The 24,047-nt window shown below is 37.0% G+C and overlaps 1 protein-coding gene across 1 annotated transcript in view; it reads left to right on the top strand.

Moving 5' to 3' along the window:
- Positions 1-24,047, top strand: part of ANO3 (anoctamin 3) — a 217,737-nt gene that overhangs the window by 116,309 nt on the left and 77,381 nt on the right. The window contains exons 2-4 of the mRNA XM_087718950.1: positions 4,030-4,260; positions 4,945-5,016; positions 13,431-13,567. Of these exons, the coding sequence (XP_087575076.1) occupies positions 4,030-4,260; positions 4,945-5,016; positions 13,431-13,567 (440 nt within the window). The remainder of the gene's footprint in view (positions 1-4,029; positions 4,261-4,944; positions 5,017-13,430; positions 13,568-24,047) is intronic.

The raw sequence follows: 24,047 nt of genomic DNA, 5'->3' as shown, positions 1-24,047 counted from the left end.
TGCTGTTTTAATATTATAATTTTTGCACAAATTCCAATGGATCATTTGTGCTACTGAATTGTGCTGCAATATATAATCAGTCTGCGCGATTATTTTACAGCAGCTGAGTATGTGATCAACAGTTTCATCAGCTTCCTTGCAAAGTCTGCATTTGGCATCATCAGAGGATTTTTCGATTTTGGCCTTAATGGCATTTGTACGGATAGCTTGTTCTTGCGCAGCCAGGATTAGTGACTTAGTTTCTTTCTTTAATGTACCTGTTGTTAACCATAACCAAGTTTGTTCACTGTCCACTTTATCTTTTATTTTTTCCAGAAATTGGCCATGCAGTGCTTTGTTCTGCCAACTCTCCATTCTTGATTTTATCACATCTTTTCTGTATTCTTGTTTCGTCTGTTGGGCCTTCAGTAGATTTTTGTTCTTTACTTCGATTAATAGATGTTCTTGACTTTCTTTTAAATAATCAGCCAGTGCATGTTTTTCTTCTTCAACTGTTTGCTTCACTTGTAATAATCCTCTGCCACCTGATTTTCGGGGCAGGTACAGCCTATCAGTATCACCACGTGGATGTAAACTGTAGTGCATTGTCATTAGTTTCCTGGTTTTTCGGTCCAAAAGGTCCAAATCAGCTTGTGTCCAGTTAACTATACCAGCTGTGTATCTTATAACTGGTATTGCCCAGGTATTTATGGCCTTGATTGTATTTCCACCATTCAATTTAGATTTCAAAATTTTCCTAACTCTGTTGGTGTACTCTCGCCTCACAATAGTTTTTACTTCTCCATGCTTGATGCTATCCAACTGCAGAATGCCTAAGTATTTGTAGGCTTCATTTTCTTTACATTTAATTAATTGGCCATTGGGCATTTCAATTCCCTCACATGCAGTGATTTTGCCCCTTTTTATGGATAAAGTGGTGCATTTTTCCATGCCAAACTGCATTGAAATATCGGTGCTGAATACTCGGACTGTGTTTGTCAATGATTGGATTTCTATTTCTGACTTTCCATAGAGTTTCAAATCATCCATATATAGTAAATGCGAATTTTTTTCAGCTTCCTTGGTTGTTTGGTAGCCTAATTTCATTTTTTTAAAAGATTACTGATAGTGGGATCATTGCTATGATGAAGAGAAGAGGTGAAAGTGAATCACCCTGGAAAATTCCTCGCTTGATATTAACCATTCCGTAGATCTCATTCCCTACTGCCAACTCAGTTCTCCATTGTTTCATCACCTTTTCAGTAAAGGATGTAATATTTTTGCTAATGCCAGTTGTTTCTAAGCATTTTATGATCCAACTATGTGGCAGTGAGTCAAATCCTTTTTGTAATCAATCTAGACCATATTCAAGTTCGTTTTTCTGTTCTTACAATTTTCTAATATCATTTTATCAATTAGAAGCTGATCTTTTGTGCCCCTGCTCCTTCTTTTGTTGCCTTTTTGCTCTACTGGCAAGATGTTGTTTGTTTCCAAATAATCCATCATGTTATCTAAAATAATGCCTGTGAGTAATTTGAAGGTTGTTGGCAAGCATGTTATTGGTCTGTAGTTTTCAGGTGTTGTTCCTTTAGTTGCATCTTTCTGAATCAAGTATGTTTTTCCAGTTGTCAACCATTCATCAATTTGGCCCTTTTGTAAAATTTCATTCAGTTGCCTGGCCAATATTGCATGTAAACTGGTCAGATATTTGAGCCAGAAACCATGTAATTGGTCCTTTCCAGGTGATGTCCAATTCTTTACCTTTTTAACTCGATTTTTGACCATCTCAGTTGTTATTTCTAATACTTGCATTTGTTTGTTGCCAATGCTTTTCTCAAAGTCATGTATCCATTTGCTTCCTTGTTGTAGTCCTTTGCATTTTCCCACAATTCTTTCCAGAATTCAACTGTGGCCTGTTTTTCTGGTTTTTCACTTTTGGTGTCACCATTCACATTAAGACTTTGATAAAAACGCTGTTGGTCTGATCAAAATTGCTGATTTTGTTTATATTGGATAATTCTTGCCTCATATCTTTCAATTTTTCTAGCTGTTGCTGTTATCTGCTGTTTTACAATCTCTACAGCTTCATTAATGTTTCTTGTATCCAATCTATATCTTCTGATTAGCCGATCTATGATTTTGTTGTTTTTAAGCCATTGCTCATGCATGTTCTTTAAGTTACTAGCATCTGCCCTTAATTTTTTGATTTTTTGTTCTAAACGGATTTTCCACTTTGGCTTTGATGCTTTTTCTGTTGTGTGACTAGGTACTTTAATTTTAATGCCTAGTTCATTAGTGACTATTACAGCTGCGCTGTACATTAACTGGTTTGTTTCCAAGATGGATCCCGGTTCAATTGTTGAAAACACTGCATTAACCATTTTCATGATAGGGGCCAAAATTTTCTTAGGCACAGTTTTTAATGATGGTAAACGTTGCCTTTCCTCATTAAGCAGAAAATGCTCCATGATCTTATCCTTCAATTCTTTTTGTTTTTGAGTTAGTTCATCAGTTGGTTCAGTCAAACTGGTTCTAGTGGTAGTGATGTTATTTCCTCCCCGAGAGCTTCTTCTGGGAGTTCTACTATAATGTCTTTAGTTGTGTCTTGAATATCAGTTATTTTCGCTTGTGATATTGTTTTTTGGGTTTTGCAATTTGCCTGAATTTCCTCATGTTCAACTTCACTAAACACTTTATTCCATATAATAAATCGCCTTTGATCTGCTAGTCGTTGTTCACTAACATTTGAATCTGGATATTGTTGTTTCCATAATTCATACATTCGCTTTAAATAGCCTCCTTTTTCTGGCTCTGAGTTGTAGTAACAGGCCATTATGGCACGGTTTTCATCTGCACTATATTTTTGTTGTTTTGTTGGCTGGTCCACTTGTAGCCCACTTGTCGACGGATGTCCAGGGACCCCAACATCCGCTGCGGCTCTTGTTAACCTGCGCAACGACCGATGTGGTATGGAATTCTTATTTGTTTTTTTCACCATATTGTATGGGTTGGCGGGTTTTTTTTTATGGGACTAGATGCCAACCTGACCCCAACCCTCCTCCTTTCTCATCCGGGCTTGGGACCGGCAACGGCGGAGTTGTTGTTGTTGTTGTTGTTGTTGTTGTTATTATTATTATTATTATTATTATTATTATTATTATTATTACTGCAGAAACTGGTGTTCAGGTAACAAAACTGGATACAAATTGCCCAGGGTGGGTTGCTGCCGGCATTACTGCCGGTTCGGTCCATGCAAAAGTTTTGCTGAACCGGTAGGAACTCACCACTGAAATTGCCCTTTTTTAAAATAAGAAATTCTCATGATTCATCAATTACTTAATGAACACGGTGGGGAGAAAACTAGGTATATAAATATTTAAATGCAGGGAAAAGTGAATGACATATCTATTCAGGCAGGCGGTTGAATACATCATCCTTAAAACGAATGCGCTAGTTTTATAATCCATGTTATTTCTCTCACTTCTAAAGCTACCTAAGTCCTTATGTCCAGTGATGATAAATTCCATATGAATTGTGTGTCAGCGGGAACCCAGCTTTCTTTTATCTGAACTAAATGCCCACCCATCGGATAGCTTTTTTTTTTAATGAGAAAGAGAAAAGAAAAGCTCCACTTCAAAAAAGGAAAGTTCACTAAATGTGATGTAGGAAACTCTTTCTATTCACCTTTCATCTCAGGTCATTAAAAGAATAAAGGGTCTTTGTGTTTTCCAATCAGAATATCCCAATGGAACGATAAAGTGAAGAAGAAATTGCAAACGCTACATCAAAAAGATTGAATTCAATCTGTGTTTAAGAACTGCTGTATTAAATGACCAGCAATGGGAGTCTGTCATATTGAACTATCAGGCAAGTGTTTCAGCCAACTGTTTGAACAGGCTCACAAAGAGATTCATAACTCCCAGAAGGCAATGTTTGGATCACACAAATCTTCAATCTCTAGATTTGTGGCATTTTAAGAACTCTGTCCTTCTAACACGTAATGCTCAGATAATTGCTATAATTTAATCTCAGGTTTTTCATTGGTTTCAGGCATGAATACAAGCAGGAGTGAGACAGTGAAAGAACCACCCTTAAAGCCCTCCAGAAGATCCTTGCCATGCCTTGCCCAGAGCCAAACCCATCCACAAAGTCTCAGCAAGCATTCCTCATTTCTTCAGCCAAATCAAGTGATGCCTCTGCCCCAGCCTCAGCTTCAGTCTCAGTCTCAGACTTTGACTGCAGAGGCATCAAGTGCTACAGTCAATGTAGTATCAGAACGAGGTGAGTGTTGATTTAATCAGATCTCTCTGCTTCTTTACAATTTATGATACTGAACAAACCAAAGCAATTCAGCCACAATGGATTTTAGAGAGAATGCGAGACAGACAGAGACACAGAGGGAGGGAGGGAGGAGAGAGATACACACACAGAGAGAGACAGACACAGAGAGAAAATCATATAGAGAGACACAGAGGAAGGGAGGGGGGGAGGGAGAGGCAAAGAGCCACACAAAGAGAGAGAGAGAGAGAGAGACAGACAGACAGACATACAGACAGACAGACAGACAGATAGACAGATAGACAGACTCGACAGACTCACACAGAGAGAGAAAGAGAAAGGAAGGAAGAAAGAAAAAAGAAAAAAAGAAAGAAAAAGAGTGAGAGAGAGATGAAAGAAAAAAAGAAAAAAGGGACAGAGTGACAAAAGGAAGGAGAGAGAGAGAGAAAGAGAAAGAAAGAAAGAAAGAAAGAAAGAAAGAAAGAAAGAAAGAAAGAAAGAAAGAAAGAAAGAAAGAAAGAAAGAAAACACATGGCCGGCAAGCCACTCCCACCAGGTCACATGGCTGGCAAGCCACTCCTACAAAGGAGGCCACACCCACAGAGTAGGTTCCAAATTTTTTTGAAACCCACCACAGATTTTGCCAATGTAAATTAGTCTGATGCATTTTTTTTAATTATCTTCTAGCCAAAGTGATGGAAACCTTGGAAAACAACTTACTCAAGTTATCCAATACAGAATACTGTGATCCATTTTTAGGTGAGTTTTCTCTACATTGTTATATTGTACAGCACTTATTAGAACTAGCCCTATTTCTGTTTCAGGAGGCGAGTGAGTGCTAACCAAAAAGTTCCTATTATTCCATAAACTAAGCGATAGACAACTATGAGCCCTTAATGATCTCAACTCCCAGAATTCCTGAGCCAGCCATGATGACTCACAAATTCTGGACCTGCAAGCCACAGTTGTAAAGGAACATAGTTACCCACCCCTGTCATAGACCATTTATAGTAGTGCTTGAATTTACCATCATCATCCTTCAGCAACAACATATCAGTTATTTGCTAAAACCACTGAGAATGGGATAGTATGTTTTTTCAGTTCTCATTGATTACCATCTCATCAGCATTCTTACCATGGGTCACGCCAGTTGGGGCTACTGGGAGTTAGGATTCAGATTCTCCATCCTTGAGTCAAATTGCTAGTGCTACTATGTAGATTAAATATTATTAAATAAACCAGATGATATATATCTCTGTTAGATTGATATTTGACCTTTTCTTCAAGAGGAAACATGGCAAGCACACATTTCCTCCTTCAATTTTTCACATTACATCAATCCCTAGGTTGCGACAGAATAATTAGTCAAATATCACTGAATTAATTTCCTGGTGGAGAATAAACTTGAACTTGGGTGCCTTATTTAACCCAGCTTTTTAACCTATCACCACACTGTCCTTTCATTCAATGGCATTTCTTTTTGGATGAAGCGGAAATTAGATTTAAAGAGAGGCACATATTTGTAAGACAAATGCTGCTGAATTTCTCTGTATATTAGGTGTTATGAGTATCATGAAGATATGCTAAAGATGCCCTTGGGAGAAGCAGAAAAACCAGCAACATTTTTATTACAATGATGTATTACTGGACAAGGAGTGATTCAAATATTTACAAGGATGAATCTGATGTTGCAATATTTTTTCTTCTGTTTTGTTTTGCATCAAACCTTTGTTTCCAATTATCTCTTTCTTCCCTAGAATACTTTCAATTGCAACTATCAATTTTAGAGGAAAACCTCTTGATTTTTAAGATTTGTTCATTCTCAAAGTGGTCTATTTAACTGTGGCTATTTCTTCCTCTTCTTGTGAACAACTTAAGCAATTGATTATGAATGAAAAGGAATGACACATCTAGAGCCTGTACCTCACAAGTGATAGAGCTTATTTAGCACATATGGTGAATGAGTTTCATTCCTTTCATGATCTACTATGAGCTTTCCCCCTGGGGATATTAAGGATGGATCTGAATTAAGTGAATTAGATAAATATTTAATCAAGTAGCTTGAAGAAAGGAAAAATAAATGGAAAATGGTAAGATAGAGCTGCAAGAAAGTGGTGGAAAATGAAGCTATTAAAGGATATTGTATAAAATCCAATTGATTTTCATCTGTATTGTAACATTGGCTGTAGAATTTCAACATGTTTTGGAGCACATGGGCTGCACTCTTGTTTTTGGATTTTGGTTATTTAATAAATTTTTAATTAAGTTTATCAGGACATAAAATACAGAAAAAGAAAATGAAAATAGTGGGAAAATGGGGGAGGAAAAAGGGTTTTGGAGGATAAAGAAAGAAAAGCATTGACTTCCAACTCTGTTTAGAATAGGATAATAACATTACAGGCACACCATTTTACTTTTACATGCCAATATGAACTAGCCATTTCTTTAACTACAAACCTAACTAATCATCAAAACCCAAGTCAAATTTTCATATATTTTTTTCCATCTCAAGCACAAAACCTAGAAACAGTTTCCACATAGAAACAAAGTTGAATATGTTCTTTTCTTTAATTAAAATACTCCATTTGGGGGGTTTTGTTCTATATTATTGAAAAATCTATGTGATGTTTTGATGGATGAAATTAGCTGGATGAAATGGATGAAGGGTCCATTTTTTAATTCTACCTTATGAAAAACCCAGATATTTTTTTTCCTGAACCATGGGTGCTCCCATGAAAGTGAATACAATCAGTTATACACTATAGAATATTCTATTCTTTATTCAGCAGCTAGAACGAATTAGAAAAATATTTAGCCCCTGAAGGGTTACCTTGACTACAGTGAAGAATAAAACTCTAGACTTGAATGTTTTGCTTAGACCATTGAATAAACTACCTATTCTGTGCAAAAAAAAAAAAAACCCTTAAAAAACATAAATGACAACATCTTCAACAAGTGGTTGAATGTAACCTTGTGGACAGATCCAGTGAAGAATCAATTTTGAGACATTGCTTATAGTACAGGTCATAAATTTGCACCCTAGAAACAATCAAAGAAAATGTCGATACAAGTAGTCCTTGACTTATGGCCAGAATTGAGCCTAAAATTTCCCACTGTTGAGAAGTGAAGTATTTGTTAAGTGAGCTTTGCCCCATTTTACGATCTTTCTTGCCACAGTTGTTAAGAGAATGACTGCAATTGTGAAGTTAGCAACACGGTTGTTAAGTGAATCTGGCTTCCCCGTTGACTTTGCTTGTGAGAAGCAAAAGATGCTCACATGACCCTGCATAAATATGAGTCAGTTGCCAAGCATCTGAATTTTGATCATGTGACCATGGAGATGTTGCAATGGTCATTTAGTGTTAAAAGCAATCATAAGTCACCTTTTTCAGAGCTGCTGTAACCTCAAACGGTCACTAAATTAACTGTTGTAAGCCGATGACTACTTGCACTATACTATTATGAATGTAGGAAGCAACAACTAATTCTGCATTGCTTCTGACTTTCAAAGAATTCTGCATAGCCATGTAGGTAAGAAAACAGATCAGTGGTGGGTTGCAGGCAGTATGGGCGTACTGGTGCCTGCTGGGAGCACAGGGTACTGTTCCGGTATGGTGCTCCAGAGGGCCTGCCCACCCGCCCACCCGAGCTCCTTACCTGTATTTGAACTCTTCGGCACTTTGACGCACGCACACGGAGTGTACGGTGCCTGCGCAATGCTACGCCGAGCAGCTGGAGGTCACAGAGGCATTGTGGAGGTAAGGACGCATGTGCGCGCGTGCTGTGCATGTGCATGTGGAGGACACTGGGCCCCGTTGCACCGTACCAGTTGCAACGTGATCCGGAACCCACCACTGAAACAGATACATGCAGCCCCCCCAAAAAAACACATTCTTGAAGAAATTGTCATCCAATGTGACAACAGTGAAAAACCTACAGTGCATGTTATGAATGCATTGTCAAGTCCTCAAATTCAAATGATTTTAACGGGGCTTATGTGTTTGTCCTTTGAAATAAACGTATCTCTGGTTCAATATATAGATAACCTGATGCAGTTAGAGATACAATTTGTGAAGCCAGATCAGAGATAAAAGGTTTCAAGAAGGGCATGAAAGGGAAATGTTACTGTATCTCAGCTCTTTCAGTTCTTCTCAAACTGCAATAGTAGCTAAATGAAATGGACAAACGACTGAGACAAACAAATTGTAGGCTAGCAGAAAAGCAGCTTAGTAAGAGCATTAACCAAAGGCCATTCCAGGGAAATCGTGTGTCGGGGGGTTAGGGGGAGGATTGCATTAAAACAACTCAGTTTGCTATTACGTATGAATGTCTAAGTAAAGCATAGATAATTATTAACCACAGTATAATTCTTCAGATTCAACTCCATAAACATGCTGGGGATGGGTTTTAGACTAAAGCAATATCTATAACATTTGAAATAAGTATGCCTTAACTAAATGGCAGCTGCAGAGGGTGCTGGGAAAAAAAATATGGCTGTTTTCAAGACCTGCAGTCAGAACTCAGCTTGCATTCTCTGTACTCAGTTTTGGAACTGATCTACAGAACTTATTATAAGGAACCTAGAACAAACTGTAGTATCGGATTCTAGTTTAACCAATTGTAATGTGATTAGTTTAAGTAAACCAAAATGTCCCAGATTATTATAGAACCAATCCAAGGGTGGGCTTCAAAAAATTTAGCAAGGGGTTCTCTGCCCGGTTTCTGGGTGGGTGTGACCATGCTGGGCGTGGTCAGTATTTCTCCTACTCCATACAATATGACCAGTTGTATTTACTACAGAAAACTTAAGATTTTATTGGGTGTGTGTGTGTGTTTGTTTGTGTGTGTGTATGTCTGTGGGTGTCTCTGTGTGTGTCTGTGTCTATGTCTGTGTGTGTGTGTCTGTGTGCCTCCTATTGTTCCAAAAAGAAATGATTTTTGATTTCACAGGACAATCACTAAATTTGACAATTATTTATTTATTTAATCTATTTATATGGCACTGCCAAACTTATTCTCATCACAAAGAAAAAATACAAAGTAGACCTCGACTTACAGCAGTTAATTTAGTGACTATTCAGAGTTTCAACAGCACTGGAAAAAGTGGCTTATGACCTTTTTTCCTACTTAAAACCATTGCAGTATCCCCATGATCACATGATCAAAACCTGGGGATTTGGCAATTGGACTCATATTTATGATGGTTGCAGTGTCCCAGGAGTTATCTGATCACTTTTTGTAACTTTTTGCCAAGCAAAGTCAATGGGGAAACTGTATTTAACAAACTTGTTATTAGTTTAACAACTGAAGTGATTCACTTAACTTTACAACTGTGCAAGAAATGTAATAAAATGGGGCAAAACTCAATTAACAAATGTCTCAGAAATTTTGGGGTCAGTTTTGGTCATACGTCGAGGACTATGTATAAAACAAAAGTCATGCATAATTAAACGCATAGCACTGCAAGAATATGAAAAAAATGGCAACAACACAACACGAATCAGGGGAAAGCTCTCCAAAAAGAGTTTGGTCTTTAGAAGTTAGTGGAAAACTATGGTAGCAATGAGGGAATTTAAGAAAAATGTACACTTATTTATTGTAGTGTTCATGGCCGGAAACCAAAACTCTTCAGCCCACTGACTCCTTTGAGAAGTTTCAATTTTTCATTGACCACCCCAAAATTTATTACATAATTTAATAAATATTATTTTAAATAATAGTACTACAAATGATAATAACAGTAACAACAACAGCTTGGAAACCTTATGGGTCACTACTGTCTACTTTGGAGAATTCTGGCTCATGACGTTTTCTAGGGTGGAGAAGAAGGGCAGTTTCCCTAGTTACTACTGATTGGTTCCCAACACAACAGGGGTGGGTTTCTACCGGCATTACTGCCAGTTTGGCGTGCTCCATGCATATGCGCATTTGCAGTTATAAAGGTCTTGCATGCGCACAACATTACAGGAAAAAAAGGAAAAAAATAAATTTTGTAATGAAGATTGTCCTGCCCATGCGCAGAACTGAAAATTAAGATGGCACCACCGATGATAGAACTGGTTTGGGGCCAAGTTACTGGTCCAAACCAGTGGGAACCCACCTCTGCAACACAATCCTTATCCATAGGTAACACAACACTTATCCATAGATAACTAAACTGTGGTTTACTGAACTAACACCAAGTAACTTATTACTGGAGAAAAATGCTAATAATAAATGTATAATTTTTTTGATAATAAGCTTAGTAATTTGAACCTAGAGCAATAAATGTTTCATGAAAACCAGCATCACTAATGTTTAATTTTTTTTATACATTATATTAAATATTGGCAAACTAAAACAATTAGAGATGAGACAAAAAATGTTGACTATGCTTCTGGAAAGTATTTTAGTAAAAAGCAAACAAAAACAATATTTGGCTTTGATCATTATCTAAAACCTTTAGGATTTCCAAGTGCCAACAAGGCCAATCATGTTTGTGTTTTTTTGTGCAGAAAAGACAAAATAAAAAGTGCCTCTATCAGTTTTTTTCTTTTCTACAAGGAAAAATAAGGAAGAATCTGTTCTAGGCTTCATTTTATTTACTTTTGATTTTGAAATGGTATGGCCTTCTTTTACAAAATATAAATTTTGGAATATAAATAATATTCTGAATTGCAGATAAATTAAAGACTGTTGTATTCATGTACATATTTAATCTATTTAAATAGAACTCACTTCTGCTTGATTTGGTTTTAGACTTTCTTTATAGTTTATCCATTAACCAAGTAGTGATACCTTGTAATTTCATCTGTATCTAAGAAAATGGCAGCTTTGGATAAATACCCCTAAAATAGAGTCAGTCAGAGGAAAACAAACTAGAAAGTCTCAATATATAAGACTATAACTCCCACAAGCCCCAGCTATCAAGATAATTGGCCATGGCTATAGGTGATGTAATGCAAATACCTGAAGCACCAGATCACCCACCATGGCTTTCCAACCTAGCTGGAGACTTCAAATAGAATATGAGTCTCTTTTGTTATACAAAGGGTCTCTGATGACTAATGGCCATGACTCATGAACCCAAAAAAATGTACTGCAGTGATCTGACCTAACCTGTAGGCACATTCTATTCATATAAACTGCAGAGTCCTCGGAGTTACAACCGGCACCTGTCAAGAACTTCAAGAAGTGTTCTGATTGGCCGCAACACGCCTGCTGGTTGGCTGGAAATTGCAGACCTCCAATTGGTTCCCCGTCTGACAGCTCCTGCATAAATAGCTGTCAGACGGGGAGATGTTGTTCCTTTGTTCATAGTTGGTCTGTTAATAAAACAGTTTAGCATTCAGCCAGTGTTCTGTGCTTGAGTGAAGTGGGATCATAAAACTGGCGATGAAGAGTGTGTTACCAAACCCGCTGTGGAGACCAGCATGGCTGCTGTTAATGCTTTTACTGAATTCTGCCTGGGAAAAGAATCTTGGGAAGCTTTTCTCGACCATTTCAAGTGCTTCCTCCAGGCAAATGACTTCTCAGAGCTTCTTCCTGACAGAAAAAGGGGCTTATTTCTGAGTTATTGTGGGCCGGAAATGTTTGCCACTGCTCGTGCAGATTGGTGCTTATACTAAGAATGTAGCAATGGGAAAGAAGTATTGGTAGAGAACCTGTTAAAAGCCCCAAATAGCAGCATGATATTTATATAACACATTAGAACATAAAGAACAATAAGGCCACTCTATAACTGTCTATCACATAAAATCCATAATTGTATACACAAGGGGGGAAAAGGATGAAAAGCAGAACACATCCTATAGCCAGGTCAACAGGTTCATAGGAAAGATTTGAATTTATTCAATTCAATGGTTCCCTACAGCCATAAACTGTATATAATCCCTTCAAAATGCCTTGGTGTAGACCCTGAAGCCTCCTATCAACATGACTTTGGGGAAATAATCACCTTAAATATATTTTAAGCAGTTGTCTGAGGTTTTTGTCTGTGTATCCTTCAACCAGTAAGCTATGCCTTTGAGAATCTGATCTAAAATAGATCTGAAAACACTGATAAAATGGGAGGTAATTTATTTTACATCAGTTTGACTTGTAATAACATCTGTACATCAAAACTTGAAAAGTGAAAACTTAAAAATGTTCATCCTCCTCCCATTACTCTTGACTTTCTACAAAGGTATGCAACTACAACTTCACAAAGGCTGTGATCATAGAGCATGCTTGTTTAAACTCTGTAAATTTATAACAAACATTCGATAAAGATATACTTAACATAAAAGCTACCATAGCTTCCCCTCGACATAAAAAAAATCAATATATATTTTAATCCATTTCACAAAGAATACTCAACTATCTCACTAATGCTGATACCTGAATTATTTTTCTACTGCAATTATCAGTAGGGGATTTGTTTTGATTTTTGCTGACATAAACTTCCTGAATAACTTGCTTAATAACTGACAGTTTATGTATAGAATGTTCTGATGTCTAATCAAATATTGCCAATGCTGGAGCACCAAAAAGCTGATGTTGAAAAAAAGTTGAGATTTTAAGCTACAAGTACTCAGTCTGTTTTAATTAATGAATATCTCTCAATTGCTAAAGAACAAGTGGTTTATGGCATGTTGGTATCATAAAACATATTTCAGAATTAAACAAGAGAAATTTTGCTTAAAGTAAGTATTGACTTTGTCCCAAAATAATGGGATACTGAATATGTGGCAAATGCAAATAATTAAGGGAACTATGCTTGTATAGAGGGACATGGCAGCTCAGTGGCTAAGATGCTGAGCTTGTCGATCAGAAAGGTTGGCAGTTCAGTGGTTCGAATCCCTAGCGCCGCATAATGGAGTGTGCTCCCATTACTTGTCCCAGCTTCTGGCAACCTAGCAATTCAAAAGCATGTAAAAATGCAAGTAGAAAAAATAGGAACCACCTTTGGTGGGAAGATAACCATGTTCCATGCACCTTTGGCGCTTAGATATGCTGACCACATGACCATGGACACATCTTCAGACAGCGCTGGCTCTTCGGCTTTGAAATGGAAATGAGCACCGCCCCCTAGAGCCAGGAACAACTAGTACATATGTGTGAGGAGAACCTTTATGCTTGTATCTTTGCTATAATGTCTCCATAGTAATACCATATAAGTCCATGTGTTTCTGGTATTTTTTTTCCCTTCTCAGACATAGGAAAAGAGAAAGACACATATACAGATGATTCAGAACATGGAAATTATGATTCTCGTACAGATGAATCTCTGCTTATTAAAAATACACCTACAAGGCAGAAACCAGAACCTCGGACAAAGTCTTCATTGAAGGTAATAGCTTTTGCATATTTACATTTTGTCTTCCCTTTTCTGATATCAGTATTAAGAGTACAGGTAGTCCTCCAGTTAACAACAGTTTTGTTTAGTGACTGTTGAAAGTTACAGTGTCATGACCATTTTCACATTTAGATTTGTTCCAGCATCTCTATGGTCATGTGATCAAAATTCAGATGCTTGACAATTGGTTCATATTTATGACAGTGACAGTGTCCCAAGGTCATATGATCAATTTTTGTGACCTGACAAGCAAAGTCAATGAGGAAGCAGATTCACTTAACAACCGGGTTACCAGTTTAACAACTGCAAGGATTCACTTAGCAACTGTGGCAAGAAAAGTCATAAAATGGGGCAAAACTCATTTAACAAATATGTCACTTAGCAACATAAATTTTGGGCTCAATTGTGGTCATAAGTCAAGGACTACCTGTATTAGCATCTAAAGCAGGAGTGTCAAACTCAAGTCCTGTGGGCCAGATCCAGCCCATGATGTCATTAGATCTGCCCACAAAGCTGTCCTGGAAACAGTGAAAAACCATCCCAGTGCCTTGTCCCAGACTGACCAAGTGCGGATCTAAAACTTGGTGATGGCCATCCAGGTTGGAACATGGTCAGTTGTAGATCTGTGGGGCTACCCTGGAGCCAGAATGGGGCTGCTCCCTGCCACATCCCCGGGACATGTGCTGGAGACAGTGGATCCAGGCCACTACAGGTGCACCCAAAGTGAGTGATGTGGAGCTGGCCACACCCACCCAGTTGCCTGTGACCACCCAGCCACACACACACCATCCTCCCAAGGTCAACTGCAACCCTGATGCGGCCCTCAATGAAATCGAATTTGACACCCCTGAGCTAAAGAGCAGATTATTATAAATGTAATCCATGTAAACAAGAGCTGGTATGGTTCAGTGGCTAAGACACCAGGCTATCCACTGAAACCAGTGAACTGACAGCTGTAGTCACACCTTTGGCTTGAAAGCCAGCTGGGTGAATCTGGACCAGTCATTCTCAACCATATTAGGATCAGGCAACAAGCTGGTTAGTCAATTCCTGTTACAACCAATGTTACTTGTGAGGAAATGCTAGAAAGAAAAAAAATGTAATTACAATATATTAATTTTTGGAGTCAGATCACAAGAATGCAGTGGACAAGGCAGTAATAGAGCAATAATTACTGAAGTAGGAAGAGCTAAGATCTGCAGAGTCAGGTTTAGTTATGTTAGGGAAGGGTCTGTGTTTTAATTGCTGGAGACTAAAGTGATATAAATTTGAAAATGTAGTGGGGAAATGTGTATTCATTTTATAGTCATTACAATAAAGCAGATTTGGGTCAAAGTTCCTCCCACTCCATTTAAGCATCATTTTATAAAGCTTGCTATTTTATATAACAATAAATGGTTCCCAAAATTATTTGATGTGTAATCATCTGTATAATTCCATATGTGATGTATGGACATAAAATGTTCCCTTGAGTTTATTTTTCATTCGAAGTGCAAGTCATAAAACTGCAAGGTCAATTGAAGGAAGGTATTTGTCTTTTTTCTGGCATCCATTTTTCTTATCAAAATTGCCCTTAAGGATGCTTTTCATCCCACTAACAAATGAAAGGAAATTATGGTCCCTCCATCCCCACCAAGGGAAAATCCAGATCTGTAAATATATGGGGTATTTTATCTTGCACATGAGATGGGTTGGTCGTTCAGAAATCCATTACAAATCTCAAGCCTGTTATACTTGCAGAATCACCTAACATATGGAGTCTTTGAATGGTACATGTACCACAATTTTCACTCTGTTCTCCTAGAATAACAAATATATCCCCTGACAGTACATGAAATAAACAGAAAATAAATTGTTGGTACCCACCCTCTCCATGTTTTTAGTCCTTTCTGTATATATTTGTCTGGCCATCTGTTAGTAGGCTTCATGAGGAGGATTTAGGATTATGTCCGTGAAAAGATTTGTGTGATAGAGATAACATTCTCATTGGCAAACAGCAGAGGCAGTGAAACGTGCTTTGATGAAATACATTCCATTGCCCTGAAGTGTTTCTTTTTCTTCTACTTGTTACTCATGCTGCGCTTTCTCAAACCTTGGAGAAGTTGTGTTGCTGAAGAAGATGTGAGAGTATGAAAAAAAGGTCAAAGGGAAACATTATTTGTTTAATTTCTACATGAAACTGCCGTGAGAGGTCACCCTTTGGCACAAGACTAAGTATCATCAGTATGCACATAATACTCAGTTGTGTATCTGTGCCAATGTTATTATATATTTTGCCAGTTAATTGAGATTGAGATAAAGAAGAATATGCTCAATGTAACTCTAGCAAGACTGTGAGTCACTGTGAGGTTTGGGTCCCTTTGCAAATCAGTTGTGAGGATTTTTCCATCTTTCATTCTGGATGGGGTTGTCTTGATTTTACGTAGCCAGTGCATACTGATTTGTTATTTAAACCTTTCTCCCAACCAAAATGTTTGCTCTTCCATAAACAAATTATTATTGGCAGACTTCATTCCTTGACAATACCTTCCTTCTTTTTCAGTTTAAAATCTCAGCTAGCTATGATCATGAAAAATGATAGCTGTGCACATTTTTGAGATCAGATACTTTTCCAACAATGTGAGCCTTGATGTTTTTTTTTTCAATTTTTAATTTTATTTGGTTTATCAAACATGTACAAAGTAACAGGTATACGTATAAACATAACATGAACAAATGAAATGAGTACAAATAAATGGGGACAATAGGACAGGGACGGTAGGCACACTATCATTATGCATGCCCCCTTTCCAGACCTCTTAGGAATGGGGTGAGGTCCATGGTAGACAGTTTGAGGTTGAAGCTGTGGGGGTTTGAGGATGTAACAACAGAGTCAGGTAGAGCATTTCAGGCATTTACCACTCTGTTGCTGAAGTCGTATTTTATGCAATATGTGTGTTGTATGTGAAGAGAGTCACTATTATTCACACTATACTTTAACTTTTGCTGATGTTTAAATACCAAAGTGTTAAGAGGAGAGGCAGTAGTTTAAAAAATATTAGAAATGATGTACAGTACATCATGATTCCATTCTAGAATCTACATATTTAGTAATTCATATCTCTCCTCTTTGATGTTACTCCTACACACTTACTCCTACATACCTTGAGTTATGAAATAGCTTAAAGTTAAAGGTGGAAAGCCACTAATATCAAATAGCAGGTGGTATGCTATTTCCTTTCAATAGATACTATGCGATTTCAAAAGGAATGCAGGTATCACTATAGCAAATCAAGCTGTATGTTAATGCTGCAGTTCTATACTTAGATATCCATGGAGCATTGAATTCATTTATGTGTGTATAGAATTTCACCTATAAAAGCTGCAAAAGAATGCAGTAGGGTGCATAGGCATTAACATTATAGAAGCAATCAGTGCCTAAACGAGAAATTTCATTCTCCTTTCTATTATTCATGTACAGAAATAAAAGCCATATCACTGCTAGTCATTTCATAAACTTTCATTAGAGACTCATTTCTGTAGCAACTAATAATATTCTGCACTTTTTGCCTTAATCAATAAAAATCATAAAGTAATCTGAAGAGGATTCTGCCGTTTACTGCCCAAAATATATTTGATAGGCTGCATTTGTGCAAACCATTAACAATCTCATCATCATCATCATCATCATCATCATCATCATCATCAACAACAACATCAACATCAACATCAACATCAACATCATCATTATCCTTAATGCATTATATGAACCCAGCCTGTGAAGTTAATTTATAGCTAATGTTTTGTGCAAATCTAGAATTTTGTCTTAACTGAGAAATTTGTAGTTCAGTTAAGTATGAGCAAGCATTTTATGCAAACAAATAATACTATACCAGTTTTATAAGTATCAATAGTAGCTTTCTGCTATGGTCCTGTCATCTGTGCTTTCCTGAACTCCCAGTAAAGGTAGTTCTTGACTTATGGCCACAGTGCATTTCAACATTTCCATTGCTAAGCATGATGGTTGTTAAGTGAGTATGCCCAATTTTACAACCCTTTTGCCATCATTGTTAAGTGAATCACATGACTGTGATTTCATGACCCATGAAACTAGCTTCTCCCATTGACTTTGCTTGTCAGAAGCTGGCTGGGAAGCTCTTAAATGGTGATCATGTCACCCCAGGATGCTGCAGCTGTCATAAATATATGTAAGTTGACAGGTGCCCAATTTTTGATTGGATGATTGTGATGATGCAGTGACAGCCATAAGTGTGAAGACCAATCATAAGCCCTTATTTTCAGTGCCATTGTATTTGGCAGTTGAAACACAATCATTGTAATCAAATGGTTGTAAGTTGAAGACTAGTATAGTCCGCTGTGGACCTTCTCCGCTGCAAATGAATATGCACTAATATTATCCATGAAGGTCTTCAGATTGGTAAGAGAAATAAAATGGTGCCTCTATCATAACTTCTTCCAGAAGTAGATCACATATTAGTACTGGCAGACCTGCTGATGAAGCCAAGTCTCTGAATATTTGCAGGCAAAGTTATATATCTTCACAGAATATCATACATCAACACTGTTGTGATAAACTGCTGAATTGAAAGATTATTTATTGCTAGGAAAACTGCCACAATTCATCACATCCTATAATATTTCCTACAGTGCTCCATTCTTTGAACATCTATTGAATAGTGATGTTTTGGAAGACATCTTCCTGAGTCAGCAGAGGCTCTAGATTCTAGTATGGTTTTCAGTCAGACCCGAAGTGTTGCGTTAAGCCACAGTGCGATGTATGTTCCCAGTTGATTAAGCTCAGAATAAATGGATATAGATTGTTATACGATTTGTCACAGGTTGTAAAAGTCCAGACTAATGTGAAAAATGCCAAGTCCCCTGTGATACTTAGTGCTTATATTTATAATATTTTTTTTCGGCTCAGCACTTAAAAATGAAACATGCTTATATTTTAATTGATCTGCTTTTACTAATATATATCGTATTTTTTGCAGTCTAAGATGCACCTTCCCCCACACACACACACACTAAAAGAGCGTGGAAATGTTGGCGCGTTTTATACAGAGAATGCAGCCATTTTTGGCCTCCTGAAACCCTGGCCCTGCATCTTATTTTTGTGAAAAATGGGCAAAAAACAACCCATTTTCCACAAACACAGAGGCATATTTGCCTTCCCCCACCCCTGCTAAAGCCTGCAGAGTACTCCTAGGGGCTGGGGAGAACAAAAACCTTTGTTCTTATTTACCTCTTCAAAATCTTGCTGCGTCTTATACACTGGTGCGTCTTATAGTCCAAAAAATATGGTATATATAATTAATCAATCTCCAGAAGCTAAACAGGGTCAGCTCTGGTTAGTAAATGAATGGGAGCTCATCAGTAAATCCAACTGGAAAATGTAAGCTCTCCTCCCAAAAGATTTTGTTTGAGGGGGAGAAAACACTGAAAGAAGATAATTAATTCTGTATTGTTTCAAAGACAATTAAGTAGACTTGCCATTAAGTAGACTTGCCTTCTTAAGTCACAGAAGTCAAGGTCAAATCGAACTATTTAGCAATAACACTTAGACTTATAAACCCTTTAACAGTGATTTACAGCACTCTCTAAGTGGCCAGCATATTGTCCCCAACAATCTAGATCCTCAGTTTATCGCCCTCAGAAGGATGAAAGGCTGAGTCAACCTTGAATTGGTCAGGATCAAATTCCTGGAAGTGGGCAGAGTTAGCATGCAATACTGCATCCTACCTATTTCACCATTAGACAGTATGTTTATTGCTAACATACTGTAATTATTTTTTTACCATGTTAATGGTACTATCATTACAGAAAGATAAGCTTTCAAAGATTGCACAAAAACAAATACCGAGAAAGGGTTTTTCTTAAGCCAATTTAACCCTTCAGAAAAATGACCTATGTCTTTGATATAGTTGGACCCAATATATTAAAATTTTAGAATTTTAATCTTGGCTTAAATCTCTTCAAGTGATACAAACATTTGATTATTAAATCTGCTTTCTTTAAAAATATCAAACATCTTGAGGTATGACATTTGATACATCATTTCAGTTTTTAATTTTAATCAAATAGTTGGCAAGAGAAGTTTTCCATTATAAGTGAATTTGCTCATCTGTCCTTAAAATAATAGTCATACTGAATGTTTTTAGCCTCACGAAGCAGCTTCCACCTGTACATTCTCAGCTTACTCATTTTCTTAGGTATAATAATTAATTATCACATTTTGCCTTAAATGCTTTCAACACCCACCAAAATAACTTGTGGTTGCATATCTGATGTGACTTAATGATCCATATTTCAGCACATGACATAATATAATTCATATGTTCATATAATATGAACATCATATAAGTCATATCAGATGTGGCTCAGTGGTCCATATTTCAGCACATGATATAATATATTTCATATGGTGGTGAGGACCAGACTGTTACTTAGCATTTTCAGGCACTACATCCTTTCAAAGAGTCTGTAAAGCTACTTTGAAAGTCATCCTTACATCATCTTCAGTCTCATAAAACACAGTTGCAGGGTGGTTTTAACAGCCAAATGTTTCCTCTTGATTACATAACTAACTAGGCTTTCATTAGTAGTTAACCATTTTAGCCATTGTTAATGTATAGAAATCTAATGTGTGCAAGTGACAATAAGTATATCGACCACATTTAGCAAGAATTCCAATATGGAATTCAGAAAATGAATATATGAAAAACCTTTAAAAATGTTGAGTGAAAAAATAGAAAGATAGTTTGATCTCCACAGGATGTCACTTAACTCCTTTTAAAAATTAATCAATCTGTCTGTGTGTCTGTCTGTCTCTACTTACTCTATCTATCTATCTATCTATCTATCTATCTATCTATCTATCTATCTATCTATCTAAAATGTATATAGCCATCATCTTACAAACAACTCTGAGTGGTGTACAACAAAGCTAGCAGTAAATAACTAAACATTAAACAGTTATAGTCGTTATTATTAAAACATTTAAAATTTAAATGTTTTAAATTTATTAAATTTATATTTAATTTAAAATTATAAAAACTAAACTAAAAGGAAGGAATATTAGGTTAAGAGATGTTGATAATAGTGAAGCCACCTTAATAATTCTCTGGTCCCTTAAAGTTCCCAGGCTGGATAATGCAACCCGGTTTTGAGGGACTATTGGAAAGTCAAAAGTGGTAGATCCAGGTTCAGCTAGGGTGGGAAGATGGGATTCCATAGACACAGTGCCACAGCTGAAAAAAATATGCTGCCTGGGGCCCATCAAATGTAATTCCCTAGGGGTACCCGTAGTATGTCCTCTTTGCTGAATCTGATGGGACAGGCAGGTGTAAATGGAGTGGTTATCCCACAGATAATCCTTCTCAATGATGAAGTTTAGAACCAACACCCATACGTTATTCCTAACAAAGCTGCTCCTTCTTGGAAGATGGAGATGACATCTGATTTGAGGGCACTTGTTAAACAATGCCAATTAAGTGATTTATGATTTGTTACCAACTTAGTGTAAAGTATCTTGAAGTTGATGCTTTACACTAGATTAGTTAGGTAGCATTTTGGAGAGAAGGTTCAATTTTAACAATGTTTCAAATTTTTACCTTACTTTGTCCACCCCCTACTACTTATGATATGTGAATAAGTGTGGGTAATACATATGAATGGGATATATCTCTACATATATTTATGTACAAAATGGAAAATTAAAGACTAAATAGAAGCAAAAATTTAAAACGGCAACTATGTTGTCAGTTCTGCCTCAAATATGTCATGGCAACACTTTTTTATATCAGCTAATTTCCTGCAGGAAAGCTGCTAGAATTAAGGATGAGCAACAATGGAAACATGGCAATAGCAATTGCAATAGCAGTAGACTTATATACCGCTTCATAGGCCTTTCAGGCCTCTCTAAGCGGTTTACAGAGAGTCAGCATATTGCCCCCAACAATCTGGGTCCTCATTTTACCCACCTCGGAAGGATGGAAGGCTGAGTCAACCCTGAGCCGGTGAGATTTGAACCGCTGACCTGCTGATCTAGCAGTAGCCTGCAGTGCTGCATTTAACCACTGCGCCACATGGCTCTAGATAATGATTCCATTTCTTCAGAAGGCACCAATACAATATCTTGTCTTTTCTTGCATACCTAATAATATGTTGCAAGTGGATCTGCATATCAAGTTTATAGAAATAAGATTTACCATAGCTAAAGATACATGGTGTGCTTTCTGCATTGTGGAATCAAACAACACCTTTGTCTGATATACAAAGATAGACAAAATACCTGAAAGGGTACAATGTGCCTCCAGCAATCTTACTCAAGGGTGTAGCATCTCTGTTTCAAAAGGGTCGTTTTGAGGTATCCTTCCTTACTCAAAAGGGTTAGACTGCATTATTCTTTTTGGATTTTGTGTGGACGCTTTTGAGCTTTGGCTGAAATGAGCTCAAACCATTTAATAATTTATTCAAAAGGATATTAAAATACACATATAGCAAATTACTTTGGAATTGGTTACTAAGAACCCTATTAAAATAATATCCTCTCTCACAGAAGCAGAAGGCTGTGTTAATGGATCGAAGGTACTGGGTAGAATTTAGAAATGGACATATTATACCTCTTTAGCAGGGATGTCAAACTGGCGGCCCACAGGCCAGATGTGTCACATGCAGGCCACGCCCACCCCAGCTCCGCAAATGGAAAGACATCATAAAATGTCATGTGATGGCAATGTGATGCGATGATACAGTGACACCCATGCTCTATAGCAAGTACAAACTTTTGATCTTTAACTATTATTACTTATATAAATAAATAATGCATTTGAAGTAAAGAAATATAGAAAACTGGTAGCAGAAAAAGTCCTAGTAGTCCATCAAATGTGCCCTTTGAGGGTTTTTTGTTTGCTTTTTGTTTTCTATTTAACTCAAGCAATAATCATTATTTTTGTTTATTTTTATTTTATTTTAAATTTTTATTGGATGATGGACATGCATTTAATCCAAGCATGTTTAAACTCAGTTAGTGATGAGAATGTTTTTTTTTTCTTTATGACCCATGGTGGTGCAGTAGAATTAAGTATTGCAGGCTAATTTTGTGACTGCCAACTGCCAGCAGTTCTGTAGTTCGATTCTCACCGGCTCAAGATTGACTCAGCCTTCCATGCCTCCAAGGTCAGTAAAATGAGGACCCAGATTGTTAGGGGCAATATACTGACTCAGTAAACAGCTTAGAGAGAGCTGTAAAGTACTGTGAAGTGGTATATACCCTGTTTCCCTGAAAATAAGACCTCCCCGGATAATAAGCCCAATCGGGCTTTTGAGCACATGTGCAAAAATAAACCCCCTCACGAAAATAAGCCCTCCCTGAAAATATTGCAATACAGCAGCAGCCATGAGGTGACCACGCTCATCTCCTCCTGCACCTCAAAAATAATAAGACCTCCCCCAAAATAAGGCCAAGTGCTTATTTTAGGGGTCAATAACATAAGACCCTGTCTTATTTTGGGGAAAACATGGTAAGTCTAAGTGCTATCACTGAATGCTTTTACTGAAGAACAATTCCAAAATGATCTAGTTGAGTTTTGTCTATGTTTCATCAAGCATCTTGGTAGTGAGGATGGTGAATTATACACTTCCTAGACTTAAGTCTTTTAGATATGAAGACAAATGTGAATTGTTTTGGAGTGCTAAGTTGTCAAAGATGACCTTTAAAAAAAATTCCCTTGAATTCTTTGCATTATAAGGAGGTATGATCAAACAATACTCTCTTTTCTGTAAAGTTCTGTCCAGTATTTTTATATTTGAGCTTTGGAAAGGATTCAGAAGAAGAGCTGACAGGAAGAAACTTCTTTGATTAATGTCTTCTATCTTCCCTTGAGTGTGTATCATTGCAATTTAATATGGTTTCCTCTCAGTTTGAAACAAAGATTAAAAGGTAATCTGATTACTATTTCTGTTTAAAGCAACAGCATTCCTGGATGATGAAAAAGAGCCTTTGTCTGCCAGAGAAGCATGGCTTCTATACTTTTGCCTTTGCTCATATATCTCAAAATATCTTATTAAATGAGACTTAATTTATCATTTTTTTGCAGTTCAAGAATGAATCAAACCAGATTAAATTGGATAAGAGAAATGTGTTTTGTCTAATTTGAAAACGGATTTATTGATTTGTTAGCAAAGATCTGCATTCAATGATTTACAAGATAGTCTCCTTCCCTCGCCATATCCACTTTTCCATAGAATATAAGGTTTCTTAATTAAGGGGAAATTAATCTGACTTTGTAACATAGTACTACTCACAGTGCTGTCCACAGTCACATTATAGGGGACATGGACAGCATTAAAAAATTAATAAATAAATAAACAGTGGTCAAAAAGCTACCAACAGAAGCAGTTAAAGATTTTCACAAAAGGTTTTTAAAGATTTTCAGATAAGATAAATGACTGGTTCATCTCTCATACAAAA

The sequence above is a fragment of the Thamnophis sirtalis genome, unplaced genomic scaffold (genome assembly GCF_051295495.1).
Source record: "Thamnophis sirtalis isolate CommonGarterSnake01/CBP01778 unplaced genomic scaffold, rThaSir2_p1.2 scaffold_1, whole genome shotgun sequence".
Taxonomy (NCBI): Eukaryota; Metazoa; Chordata; class Lepidosauria; order Squamata; family Natricidae; genus Thamnophis; species Thamnophis sirtalis.
The sequence above is the reverse complement of the archived record's forward strand: the minus strand, read 5'-3'. Positions and strand labels throughout refer to the sequence as shown.